The sequence below is a fragment of the Leptopilina heterotoma genome, unplaced genomic scaffold (assembly GCF_015476425.1).
Source record: "Leptopilina heterotoma isolate Lh14 unplaced genomic scaffold, ASM1547642v1 Lhet_314, whole genome shotgun sequence".
Taxonomy (NCBI): Eukaryota; Metazoa; Arthropoda; class Insecta; order Hymenoptera; family Figitidae; genus Leptopilina; species Leptopilina heterotoma.
The window spans coordinates 75643-88011 of NW_025111015.1; the positions used below are offsets into that span (position 1 = coordinate 75643).

The 12369-nt window shown below is 27.4% G+C and overlaps 3 protein-coding genes across 3 annotated transcripts; 1 reads left to right on the top strand and 2 right to left on the bottom strand.

Moving 5' to 3' along the window:
- Positions 1-354: 354 nt before the first annotated feature.
- Positions 355-2303, bottom strand: LOC122504772. The gene is made up of 4 exons (XM_043616012.1): positions 2148-2303; positions 1266-1411; positions 957-1126; positions 355-600 (listed from the first exon to the last, which is right to left on the bottom strand). The coding sequence occupies exons 1-4, from the start codon at positions 2165-2167 to the stop codon at positions 484-486; spliced, it is 453 nt and encodes a 150-aa protein (XP_043471947.1). The 5' UTR covers positions 2168-2303; the 3' UTR covers positions 355-483.
- Positions 2304-2458: 155 nt separating this feature from the next.
- Positions 2459-7063, top strand: LOC122504771 (FGGY carbohydrate kinase domain-containing protein). Its single transcript, XM_043616011.1, has 10 exons — positions 2459-2832; positions 2916-3027; positions 3262-3499; positions 3711-3835; positions 3924-4106; positions 4168-4375; positions 4492-4642; positions 4716-4790; positions 4882-5156; positions 6926-7063. The coding sequence occupies exons 1-10, from the start codon at positions 2650-2652 to the stop codon at positions 7008-7010; spliced, it is 1635 nt and encodes a 544-aa protein (XP_043471946.1). The 5' UTR covers positions 2459-2649; the 3' UTR covers positions 7011-7063.
- A 1172-nt stretch (positions 7064-8235) lies between these two features.
- Positions 8236-10688, bottom strand: LOC122504773. The gene is made up of 5 exons (XM_043616013.1): positions 10436-10688; positions 9789-10150; positions 9323-9612; positions 8730-8961; positions 8236-8606 (listed from the first exon to the last, which is right to left on the bottom strand). The coding sequence occupies exons 1-5, from the start codon at positions 10471-10473 to the stop codon at positions 8443-8445; spliced, it is 1086 nt and encodes a 361-aa protein (XP_043471948.1). The 5' UTR covers positions 10474-10688; the 3' UTR covers positions 8236-8442.
- Positions 10689-12369: the final 1681 nt, after the last annotated feature.

Here is a 12369-nt window from a genome sequence, read left to right on the forward strand (position 1 = left end):
TAAATAAAAATCGCATAAATAATAACAGTGTTTATAAATTATTATAAAACTACCCCACCCAGAAAAATTCGATTTTTTTCTGAGCGGGGCGAAAAATTCCAACTAGCCGCTCTTGATGAAAGAGCCTCCCTCTTGAAAGGGAGGGGCCTTGAAACTTTGAAAGATTCCCGCGCAAAATATTCAAAAGCCGATTTCTAAAATTCAGCAAACCGAAAAATTATTTTAAACAAATTATAAGAAGCTTTATAAAAAATTAATAAAATAATTTACAATATTATTCATAATACTTAATAAAAATAAATTTATGATATTGCAGGAAATCGACGAAAGAAGTGGATTATGAAAAAGAGAATCTAAATTTTAGAAATTGCTTTATAAAAATAGATTTACAAACAAAATCGTATTTGTTTTAAACTTACATTAACTAAGGTACTTAGTGAATTATATTATTAATATTTTTATACATTTAACAAATTATGAAAATTACTTGAAATCCTTCATGGCGGGTGTCATACCCATGAAAAGTTCCTCCATCTGATGTCGCTGTTCGTCAGTCTTCAAGTTCTTCCATATCTCGTTAAGTTTCTTTTGTTGATGTTTCTGCAGACATTTTTTTTGTAAAATTAAATTAATTACATTGAAGACAAAAATTTTAGTCCTAACTTTGCAGCATTTTTTACATTCTCATTTAATTAAAAAGAATATAAGAAAAAGAAATTTCAGTGCAAAAATTAAGTATCTTAAAATGACTTAAAACATCTTATATAAGATGTATTAAGGTCATGTTATTCAGTGGTCACGTGTTCCCATAGTAAAGTATATGGAGCACGTGACCACTAAATAACATGACCTTAAGTAACTTTGCAGTCACTTTTGAGATACTTTTGAGATACTTTTAAGATACTTCTTACAGATTTCGAAAAATTAACTGCAATTTGAAAAAAAAATTTAATTACTTTAACAAACAGGAAACAATGTCTGAGTGTTGCTCCAACGTATAAAATTTTCACGTCCACCGTCTGATCACCAATTTTATTAATTTTTGGAACGGAAGTAAGTAAAAATTTATGCGGTCCATGTCGAACTTTAACGAGAGCAATTCCTGTTTGTGTGTTGCAATATTTTGCTAGAAGAAAAATTTTTAACAAATTTAAAATTTTTTAAATTTTAATAAATTGCTCCCTTGAAGCCCTTTAAGGCTTATAGAGCTTAAAGTGAATTAAATATTAAGCAGAAAATATAATTGACAATAACTCAGTAATTACCGTTAAATCCGGCATTTATTGCAGCTTGTCCCAAATCACCATAATCATGATGCACTTGTTTTTGAATAGCGTGATGCAATCCGGTTGTTTTTAATATCAGTGTCTTATTTGGATTAACACTTGATGTTATCTCTAATGTGAAGTACCTGAAGGAAATCAATTATTTACTAACACTTTTAATTAATAATTTCATTACTAAATTTAAATTAATTTTCAAAACAGCATAATAAAATAAAAATTTTATATTTAACCCCCTGAATTTTATTTTTTTTTAAATACTACCACTATATTTCAAAATAAAAGACAACTCAAAAAAATGAAACAAAACTTCCTTTCTAAGATTATTATTTTGTGAATTTATCACTTGGTAAAAATTATAAAGTTAATATTTTTAAAAAATTATCAAATTAGAAAATAACCTTGTTTAGAAAAAAAGTATTTTAAAAATTCACCTTTATTAGGCAAAAATTTTTTAGAAAATACGTTTTAGAAAAACTGAACTCCAACCTGATAATTTTTTTAAAATATTATAACTAAATAATGACAAAAATTCTATAGTAAATTTAAAACCATTTTATCTATAGTAACTATTTGGAGGTTATGTTTCTATAAGTCGAATATTTATTTGATCGAATGTCCAAAAGTTATCCTTAATTTTACTCAAATTTGAATATTCTATTTATTTCCCCAATACCCAAATAACCGAATGTTAATTTATTCCTCGATTATTTACATTTTTCTCAAATTACCAAAAGTCTGACAAATTACTTCAAATCTAGTTAATAATTTCCATCGAATGTATTTTTTGACACTTCGAACGCTTTTTCTTTGAGAAAAATTTTAATTTTCCCCATTTAAATAAATAAATAATTAAAATATTACCTATTTTTGAACCGGACCATTGTTTCAGCGTTTTTAGGTTAATATCCACCGATGACATTAGTAGCGCATGCGCGAACCGTTGTATAACAGCTGATAACACTGTTGTTTATTATGATTAACACGTGCGCTAATTGTCAATGAAAAATATTTAACCTTTTCCCCCTTTCTCTTTAATTCACGATAAATATAATTATGCGTATATTTAAAGAGAAGATTAGTGCGAAAAAAATTATTAAATTCGAATCAATTGATGAAAGGTTTTTTTTTCTTCATATAAATGTTTTATAAATACTATATTATTATATAAAAACACGTAAGAAAGCGGAAGTAAAGAATATAAAATGTATAAGATTTTGCCACGCAATATAGATTGTAATATGCGGCCTCGTGTTTTTTAAACGACAGAAGAAAAAAATTAAATGTTCAGTCTTATCTATCATTCGTATTATCCGTCAGTCAGCGTTAGTTTGAGGAGTTGGAAAATTTATCCTAGTAGTAATAAATGATGACAGAATATTTTGTGGGTGTTGACGTGGGTACGGGTAGCGTTAGGGCTGCTCTCATAACCCATGATGGGAAAACAATAAATATCGCTAATCATCCAACGGATACTTTTAATCCCCGACAGGAATTTTACGAACAATCGTCAAATAACATCTGGGACTCGGTTTGCCGGGTTGTAAAAGTAAGTTATTTTTTTCCCATGACCTTATTTTTAATTTTTTTGATAACAAGAGGATGGAAATAATAAATAATTTTTGTTTACAGAAAGTTGTTGCTGACGTTCCAAAAAATAGCGTCAAGGGAATTGGGTTTGCAGCTACTTGTTCTTTGGTGGTTTTGGATAGAAATGGATCACCAGTGACTGTCAGTCAATCTGGTAATATTTTATTTCAAATTTTATTATTGAAAATTAAATTCTAATTTAATAAAATTAGTTATAGTCTTTCTTAATGAGAAGAAGAAGAAGTTTAAGTTGACCAGTTTATTGCAAATAAAAATGTACCACATCAGATAAGATATATTTGCTATCGTAGCTCATAGAATATTCATAAGACATTATACGATTGGAATGATAGTTCATCGAATTTATTATACAATTATTTTCTATCAGGCGATGATAATCGAAATATAATTCTCTGGATGGATCATAGAGCAGAGGAGGAGGCGAAATTTATAAATTCAACTGATCATGAGGTGCTTAAATATGTTGGTGGTAAAATATCATTGGAAATGGAGGCGCCAAAAATGCTTTGGCTGAAGAGAAATTTACCCTCCTCTTGGTCAAGAGCTCAACTTCTTTTTGATTTGCCCGATTTTCTCACATGGAGGGCAACAAATTCAGAATCTCGGTTTGTTCATTTTGATTCTTATATTCTTTGTTGTAATTTCAAAAAACTCTTTCTATTTCCTACTCAATAGGAAACACAACAAGTTCATTAGTTCAGTTTTCCTTTTTGGTTCACTTTCTCGACGGAACTTCATCCTTTAAGATATTATTGTGAGATTAGTTGATATTTATTGAAAACTATTCTTTTGAATAACTTTTCCATTTCTTTTCAGTTCATTGTGTTCATTAGTTTGTAAGTGGAATTATGTTGCAAGTCCTGAAAAGAATGGTTGGGACTTTGATTTTTACACGAGAATTGGACTCGAAGATCTTGCGAAGAATAATTGGAGGCTAATTGGTATATTGGCAAAATAATTATTGCACAACGTTACAATTTTATTATATTGCATATATGTAAAAATAATCATCGGAATTTCGAATTTCAGGTTCAGAAGTGAAGATACCAGGAGAGGCGGTAGGTTCAGGTCTATCGAAACTAGCGGCTAGCGAATTAGATTTACTAGAAGGAACACCAGTCGGAGCGTCAATTATCGACGCTCATGCTGGTGGTTTAGGAATGCTGGGTTGTGATTCACCTGATTATCCCATTGAATTAACAGCTAGACTAGGTACTTTTTTTGCAAAATTAAAAATTTACTCCTCCACTAATAATCGAACTTTAATTTCAAGGTCTAATCTGCGGGACTTCTACCTGCCACATGGCAGTGAGTGAGAAGGAGATTTTTATCCCAGGAGTTTGGGGTCCTTATTACAATGCCATGTTTCCTGACTTATGGCTCAGTGAAGGGGGTCAAAGTGCTACGGGAAAATTGTTGGATCATATTATCGATACACATCCAGCTTCTGCTTTTATTCGCGAACAACTCGAACCAAAAATGTTACTACTTTTTCAAACTTTCTACATAAAGTTTCTACTTTTAGGCCTTTTATAGTTTTTAGCTTTCTAGGTTTCTCTTTAAGGTTTGGTTTAAATTTTCCACCTTTTCTTTTCAGGCACATACAGCAGTATTTATATAATTTAATAAAATTACTAGCGAGGAAGGAAAATCTCTTACACGAATCTCTTTTGACAGAGGATCTACATGTTTGGCCAGACTTTCATGGCAATCGATCTCCCCTAGCTGATTCGACTCTTAGGGGAATGGTAATTAAGTTTCAGAAGAATTGAAACAAAATGTCAATTTCTACCATAGTCTTTGAAATAAAAAATTTTTCAGGTAACAGGACTCTCGCTATCTTGTGACGAGGAGAATTTAGCGAAATTGTATTTGGCAACATTGCAAGCTATCACTGTGAGTGTTTAAATATCTCAAACTTTTAAAAATACATGTTTCTAATTTTTAGAACAAATATTTATTTTAAAACTTGTTGACTCAATTTCAGTATGGAACGAAACATATAATTGAAGCTCTGAATGCATCGGGACATGAAATAAAGGCAATTCTAATATGCGGTGGCTTACGACACAGTGAATTATTTGTACAAACTCAGGCGGACGTTTTGGGATTGCCGGTGCTTATTCCTACAGAAAAGGAACCGGTTATGTTGGGTGCTGCAATTTTAGGTGCTAGCGCTGGAAAATATAGAACTGTTCAAAAAGCCGTCAATGCAATGAAAAGCTCTTCCCGAATTGTCAAACCTAGAGTCGAAACATATCCGTTAGTGGTTTTTTAAGTTACTTTATCTATTAATTTATTAGTTATAAGAATTATAAAGAAAATAAGAAAGAAATGGGATATCTGCTAAATCCCTGAAGATTCCTAATAATCTGCTATCATGGTTTTTTGGTTGGTACCCTATACGGAATTGGGACATTCGAATCTTTCAGTTTCGATCAGGAATGCTCAGACCGAGACTAGATTTTGTTTTAATGCCTTGAAACAAATTTCTTAGTAACAATTTTAAACACCAAACCTCATGGTTCGTTTTGGACATTAAACAGACAGAGGTCTTTATTTGATGCCTTAAAGCAAATTTCTTAGTAACGATTTTAAAAGCCAAACCTCATGGACCATTTTTGGTGTCTCAATGATGAAAACATCATCTGGATCTTGTTTTTTAATTTCTTAGTAACAATTTTAAACGCCAAACTCCATTGATCATTTTTTTGTTATGACTGATTAGGATTGTTCAGGACCTGAATCTCTTTTTAATGCCTTGAAACAAATTTCTTAGTAACAATTTTAAAAGCCAAACCCAATGGATCTTCGTAATTTTTGGAGAAGCTTTAAAAGCCTTGAAGCAAATTTCTTAGTGACAATTGAGGGGCTCCATAGAATAATGGGACGAACACTTGGTTGAAAGGGATAATACCAGTCAGGTAGCAGTGAGCGGCTCAGGGCTTTTCACTGATACTCGATTGATAATATCCCTTCCAAACCTAGCACTCGTCCCCTTATTCTATGGAGTCCCTGAATTTCAAACACCAAACTTTATGGATTTCCATAATTTTTGGAGAATTTTTAAATGCCTTGAAACAAATTTCTTAATATCAATTCTAAAAGCCAAACCCCATGGATCTCCGTAATTTTTGGAGAATTTTCAAATGCCTTGAAACAAATTTCTTAGTAACAATTTTAAAAACCAAACCTCATGGTTAGCTGTATGTTTTGGACATCATCCAGACCGAGGTCCTTATTTGATGTCTGAAAACAATCTTCTTAGTAACGATTTTAAAAACCAAACCCCATGGACTATTTTCGGTCTCCCCTTGATGAAAACATCGTCCAGACGATGATTTTTATTTCGTGTCTTAAAAAGATATCAAAGTAGATTTGATTTTTCCATTGAAGCTTTGTGCAAAAATCGCTTCGACTTTGATATCCCCGTAAATTAAAATTTCTTAGTAACGATTTTAAAAGCCAAACCTCATGGGTCACTTTCTTTATCTCTGCAATGTGTAAATCCTTGCAGAAAGCTTAAAATATAAATCTCGGTATCGAATTTTTCAAGAGGATCGTTTATGAAGATACTGGAGAACACTATTTGACTCCAGAAAATCATCAAAGTTGGTATTTTTCTTCACATATCTTCTTCACACTCAGGAATTATTTGCAATATCGTCCTTTTTTGTTATTTGAACACCTAATCCTGAAAAAATGACTAAAAAATATTAATTTAATAAACATTTACATCTAGTCTTTATCATAGACGATTTTCGGTGTAAAAATTTCGTCGAAAGATCCAAATAACGAAAAACAGATTTGAATTTTTTCAACTTACCTAAAATCATTATTGCCAGGTCCATGGGAAAGGAGGTAGATGAAATATTCTAGTTGATGCTGTATTTCTTGGTAAAAATTAAAAAATTTCTTTCTTTCTCCAAGAAGGAGTATCTGATTATTTCTTTTTTTGGACATATTTAATATCTATATTTTAAGGAAAAATTAACTTTCTCTCAAATTAAAATAAACCCTTTTGGTTTCAGATTCCACTCTCGGAAATACCGAGTCTTTAAAAAAATGGCAAAGGATCAACAAGAGTACAAAAACATAATGAATGACCCACTTTAAAAAAGAAATTTTGCATTAAAAAAATATTCATTGTCAAATGTGACAAATAAGAGTAGAACATAATTTCATGTAAAATGAAAATATATTTTTTTATTCAAAGTATATATAAAATATATATACATTTTATAATCGTAGATTGTATATCAGTTTTTCGTATATAGAATTTAGTTTACACATATTAAACATTGAAATTCATATCTCAAATAATTATTTCATAAATCTCAATGCGAACAATAATTTACTTAACAAACTACTTCAAACAAAGATATATTTGAAGTTTGTTTTAAAACAAACATTAGTGAATTTTTACTGGAAGTCCCAATAGATCGATTTTGATAAGATTCAAAATTTTTTTTTTCTATTTTATGCTTATATAATAAAAAAAAAATTGAAACATTAACTTTTCAGTGAAGTAATTGTAATATACTCGTAACAATAGAGATTAATTCATTGTCAATAATAACATTAATAAAAGTACTTTACATACTAATTTTCTAAACAAAAGCTACTTAAACGAAATTTGAAAGAAAACTTGTTTTGTGCAAAAATTGAAATTTTTAGTAATAAAATTACTATTTTAAAATTTAAATTGCACTTACAAATTTTTGGTGATTATCGTGTGTTAACAACTTTGTGCTTATTTGTGCAACATTTTTTCTATTTGAAATTAAATAAACAAATATAATTATATAAAAAATATTTCTTATACAATTATTATATATTGAAATTTTTTTTTTTATTTTGCCAAACAATAAAAACAAAGTCTTTGAATATAAAACTTTAACGATCTGTTAACATTAATAGAAATGTTTTTTTTTTATTTAGTTTTAAAGGCACTGCATATAATATCATTTTATGGAAATATATATAAAAAAATTGTTTTGGAAGACAATATGTTTTACTCTTCAAACATAATATCAAATTCTCTCTTTCTCTTTTATAATTAAATTACAAACTAAGAGTTCAAGTTTTCGAATACAATCGAAACTCGAATATAATAATATAGCCTCTCTTTTGTCATTATATCTCAAAAAAAAAAAAAAAAAACGGAAGAAATTTTTCATTCAAACTTATATTATTTGAAAATTAATTCCGTTGTGTGTATCAAATTTTTCCTTAATTTTTTATAATAAATTTTATAATTATAAATTTTATCGAAAACTATAAAATTCTAAGTATCTTTATATATAAAGTATTCTAAGTATCTTTATATAAAAAATGAGTAATATTTATAAATTTTGATTGTAATTTCTCGAAAATATAGCAAAAAAGAATTTTTCTTTTATCACTTAGTCTCAATATCTATAAGTTTCTTTTTTTTTTTGTTAACTTAAAATCTTATTATTGCAAATTGATTCGTGCATTTTTTTTTGCACATTTTCTTTGGGGTGTAAAAAGTGAACTAAACTTTAGATAAAAAGGGAAATGAATTTTACGTGAATTTATAGCATTCTGCTATATGATTTAAAATCGTTTGAAAAGGCGAAATACCAAATCTTTGTCTCCAGAGATAATTTGCAATTATATTCTTACCAATTGAACGTGTCGCGTCTTGAACTTCTTCACAGATTTCGATTCCCGTCTGCCAAATTGTTTCTGAAAGAAAATAAATGTAATTTTTGAAAAAAAAAGGTTCTGGCCTTAAATTTAAAAATTAAACACAAAACAAAAGAAGAACATGATTATAAAATTTATAAAATATATATGAAAAATTGATACCTAATGAAGAGGCGAGTTTCAAACCGTTGGTGTCAAATTTTTGCAGATACTCGACACTAATAACGTGATATTGATTTAATTCCTTAACAGATTCATAATTACAGCAACGTGCACGACCATTTGCAACAATGAAACTCCCACGTGCGACATGTTTAACAATTTCACTTAAAGCTTCTTCGACCATTCCGCATTTACTTTTCGTGAATGTATCATTCTCGTCCATTTTCGTAGGCTAAAATTAAACAAAATTAATTTTAAATATCAATGGCTTTACACTCAACAATTAATTTTAAAAAAGCGTCAAAAAGTAGCTTCAATACTGAAAAAAGTACTAAAGAAAAGTAGCTATCGAAAATTAATTTTAACGAATAAAAACCCAAAAATTCTTTTAGTCGATTCACAAAAATTTGATTTAGTATTTCCCTGACTGTTTCCTGATTTCAATCAAAATATTTATTTTTATTCTAATCCTGCTTCTAAATTTTCGAAAAATTCAATTATTTTCAAATAATAGGTATTATATTGCATAATTGAATGTTTAAAAATATTTTCACAAATTAAGGATTGCAGTAAATATACAAATTCACACTCACCACTGGATTGGCTTTTATCATATGCAACCAAATTCGTGGTTGAACAGCAGGAATGCCAAATGAAAGATTTGTTTCGGCAATACATAAAATACTGTGCGAATTATTATTTCGCTTACGATTATTTGTATTGTCAAAAATATTCTCCGTCATATAGCCACCTGGAAATTCGTCCACAATTATTATTGAACCAGGACCACCCAAGAACCATTCCTCCGGATGCTTTTGAACATAACTTTCAACAACTTTATCACATCTTTCGTAAACCTTCTTCACCACATGCTCCTTTATACCTGTTGATTAATAAAAAAAAAGTTAGTAATTTGTCAGCAATACTTAGATAATTATAATAAATAAATTTTTATCAAATAAAAGAATTGATAAAATTGATGAATGAAAAGTTATCAAAAAAAAAAAATTCTTCTTTAAATCTTAACATATAGTTTCTTTTTTGAAATTCTCCGATTACCTAAATTAGCAGCTGTGACTTCGCTAAACTCTTGTTGACACCAGGCTAAAATAACTTGAAGGCATATTTTCAATTCACATTTAATTGTTATAAAAAATGATTTGTCTCTAATTGATTGCACGGCCTTGCAATCGGCACATATCCATTTATATTTATCAATAACTCTAGCTGGCCTCCAAATTAAATTTCGTCCATTGCATTCTTCTTGTGGGCAAGCGACAAAAGTGCGAAGTAAACTCATTTCCCTCAGCCACCCGCATAATTCACCCTCGTGGCCTTGTTGTAACATTGGTTTCACCACAACATCAAAGTATCCACCCTGATCTCCAAAGCGATCAATACTTATGCAATTTCTTTCATGGCTAAAATATTAAATATTAATATTAGTACCTACAAATTTTTTTTTATTAAAAAAAATGAAACCTACCCTAAAATAATTATATAATAAATATAAAAAATATAATATATTAAATATCTATTATATATATATATATATATATATATATATATATATAAATTTTAGGTTATGTTTGATTCATTATTTTCTTTTTCTTTTAGGGAACAAAAACAGCTTTTTCGAAAAAAAGACAATTATACAAAAACAATTTTTTACAGAATATATTTAAAAATATAAATAAATTGCTTACCTTTTTAATTTTTTCTCCGGGTTCATCATCATCATCATTTTTTAATCATATATAAAGTTTCACGAAATTCTTAAATTTGTAACGAAAACTTTTTTTTAAACACAACACAACTTTTGCATTTTCACTTCAAATAACTAAACAAAATGAAAATTAACATTTTTAACGAAAACAAAAAAGTAAAAGAAAAATAAAAACTATTTGTCAACAAGGTTTGTCACATCGCATTCTAATCGCGTCTAATATTTGACAATTGGTACTCTTGTTATTTTGCCAACATAATAAAGAAAAAAAATCAATAAATATAGGCCAATGCACAATGGTTTCGTGGAATATGAGATAGAAAAGGACAACAAAAGGTCTGTCCTTTTCTAACTCATGCTCTTTGCGTTTGCAAACGATTTTCTCTCGAAGCTATTGTGCATTTGGCTTTAGATTCCATTTTAGAAAATTGGACAATTCTGTTTTTGAAAACAGGTAAACTTTTTCTTTTACAATTTTTTTTTTAAAATCAATAATCGAGGCGCATGAAAAAACTCAAATTTTTCATTTATCGAAAAATTCTTTTTATCTAAAATAAGAATTAATTATAATTTCTTTTTATCGAAAAAATAATTGTATTTCTTCTAAATTAAAACTTTACCGAATTGTTACTTCTCATAATTATTATTATATCGAATTAATAGTATTTTTCAAAATTTCTGTAATATCTATATAGTAATTTCTTCTAAATAGTTCAATTATTTTCATGCCTAAATAAAAAATTTTTTTACAAAAATTCAACTATTTTCATAAATAATAAAACTCAATGCTGAATTTCAATTATTTTTAATAAAATTTTAACGGAACTCATCGAAAAGTGTAATTATTCCTAAAACTTTTATTAAAATTCGTCAAAAAAGTACAATTATTTAAAAATTTGTTGATAAAATTCTTTATGAGAATTCAGTTCTTCAATAAATTATTTATTTTTGTATTGAAATAATTGAATTCTAGTTGAATTTTCTAATAATGAAAGATTTAAAAATGAATTCCACTTAAAATTTTAGATTATAATTGAATATTAAAAGCATAGCGTGAATTTTTAGAAATAATTGAATTTTGAAAAGGTTTCTTATTAAAATCTTTGAAAAATTTTAATTTTTCATACTTTTAACAAACAATTCTGTAGAAGAATTAATTTTTTTTAAAAAAGTTTATTTCAATTTTACTTCAAATTATTTTTTTCAAGTTTTTATTTTTTAATAATATATATCTATTTAATACAAGAATTTCCAAATAATTGAAATTTTTTAAAATTGAATTGTAAACAAATGTATTTAAAAATTCTCAAAGAACTTTTTCAAAAAAATATTAAAAATAATGGATTTATAGAAGAATTTTAGTTAAAAACGCGAAAAGAAAATTCAATTTTGGAGAAATTACAAATTATCGCAGAAATTCAATTATTTTTCAAGAGTAATAAAATTCTTCGCAGAAATTTAATTGTGTTCAAAAATAATAAAATTCTTTTTTGGAATTTAATTATTTTCATAAATAATAAAATTCATCGCAGAATTTCAATTATTTTTAATTACAATTTTAATCGAATTTCTCGAAAAATGTAATTATTGTTAAAAATTTTATTAAAAAAAATAAAATTTTTGATTTTGATTTTTGATAAAATTAAAATTTTATCAAAGAAATTCAAGTATTTTAAAAACCTTTACTACAAATTTATTTATTACAATTTAAGTATTATTTTCAATTCATTTTTAATTAAAATTTCTTCAAAGAATTAAATTATTTTCAAAAATTTTAATGAAATTTTTTGTAACAATTCAATTTTTTTAAAAATAATTTTAATAAAATTATTCGTAAAAATTTAATTCATTTCAAAAATTTGTCAAAATTCAATTATTTAAAAATTCAATTTTAATAAAGTCTCAAGAATTCAA

Bases quoted from the DNA above. Each gene is read 5' to 3' on its own strand.
- LOC122504772 (XM_043616012.1), bottom strand. From the start codon at position 2,167: ATGGTCCGGTTCAAAAATAG. The intron at 1,127-1,265 runs GTAATTACTGAG...TTTTTCTTCTAG, and splicing joins AATAAATGCCGGATTTAACG to CAAAATATTGCAACACACAA. The intron at 601-956 runs GTAATTAAATTT...AAATGTCTGCAG, and splicing joins ATTGTTTCCTGTTTGTTAAA to AAACATCAACAAAAGAAACT.
- LOC122504771 (XM_043616011.1), top strand. From the start codon at position 2,650: ATGATGACAGAATATTTTGTGGGTGTTGACGTGGGTACGGGTAGCGTT. The intron at 3,836-3,923 runs GTATATTGGCAA...TTCGAATTTCAG, and splicing joins GAATAATTGGAGGCTAATTG to GTTCAGAAGTGAAGATACCA. The intron at 4,376-4,491 runs GTTACTACTTTT...TTTTCTTTTCAG, and splicing joins GAACAACTCGAACCAAAAAT to GCACATACAGCAGTATTTAT.
- LOC122504773 (XM_043616013.1), bottom strand. From the start codon at position 10,473: ATGATGATGATGATGAACCCGGAGAAAAAATTAAAAAG. The intron at 9,613-9,788 runs GTAATCGGAGAA...ATTAATCAACAG, and splicing joins AGTCACAGCTGCTAATTTAG to GTATAAAGGAGCATGTGGTG. The intron at 8,962-9,322 runs GTGAGTGTGAAT...GTTTAATTTTAG, and splicing joins TGATAAAAGCCAATCCAGTG to CCTACGAAAATGGACGAGAA.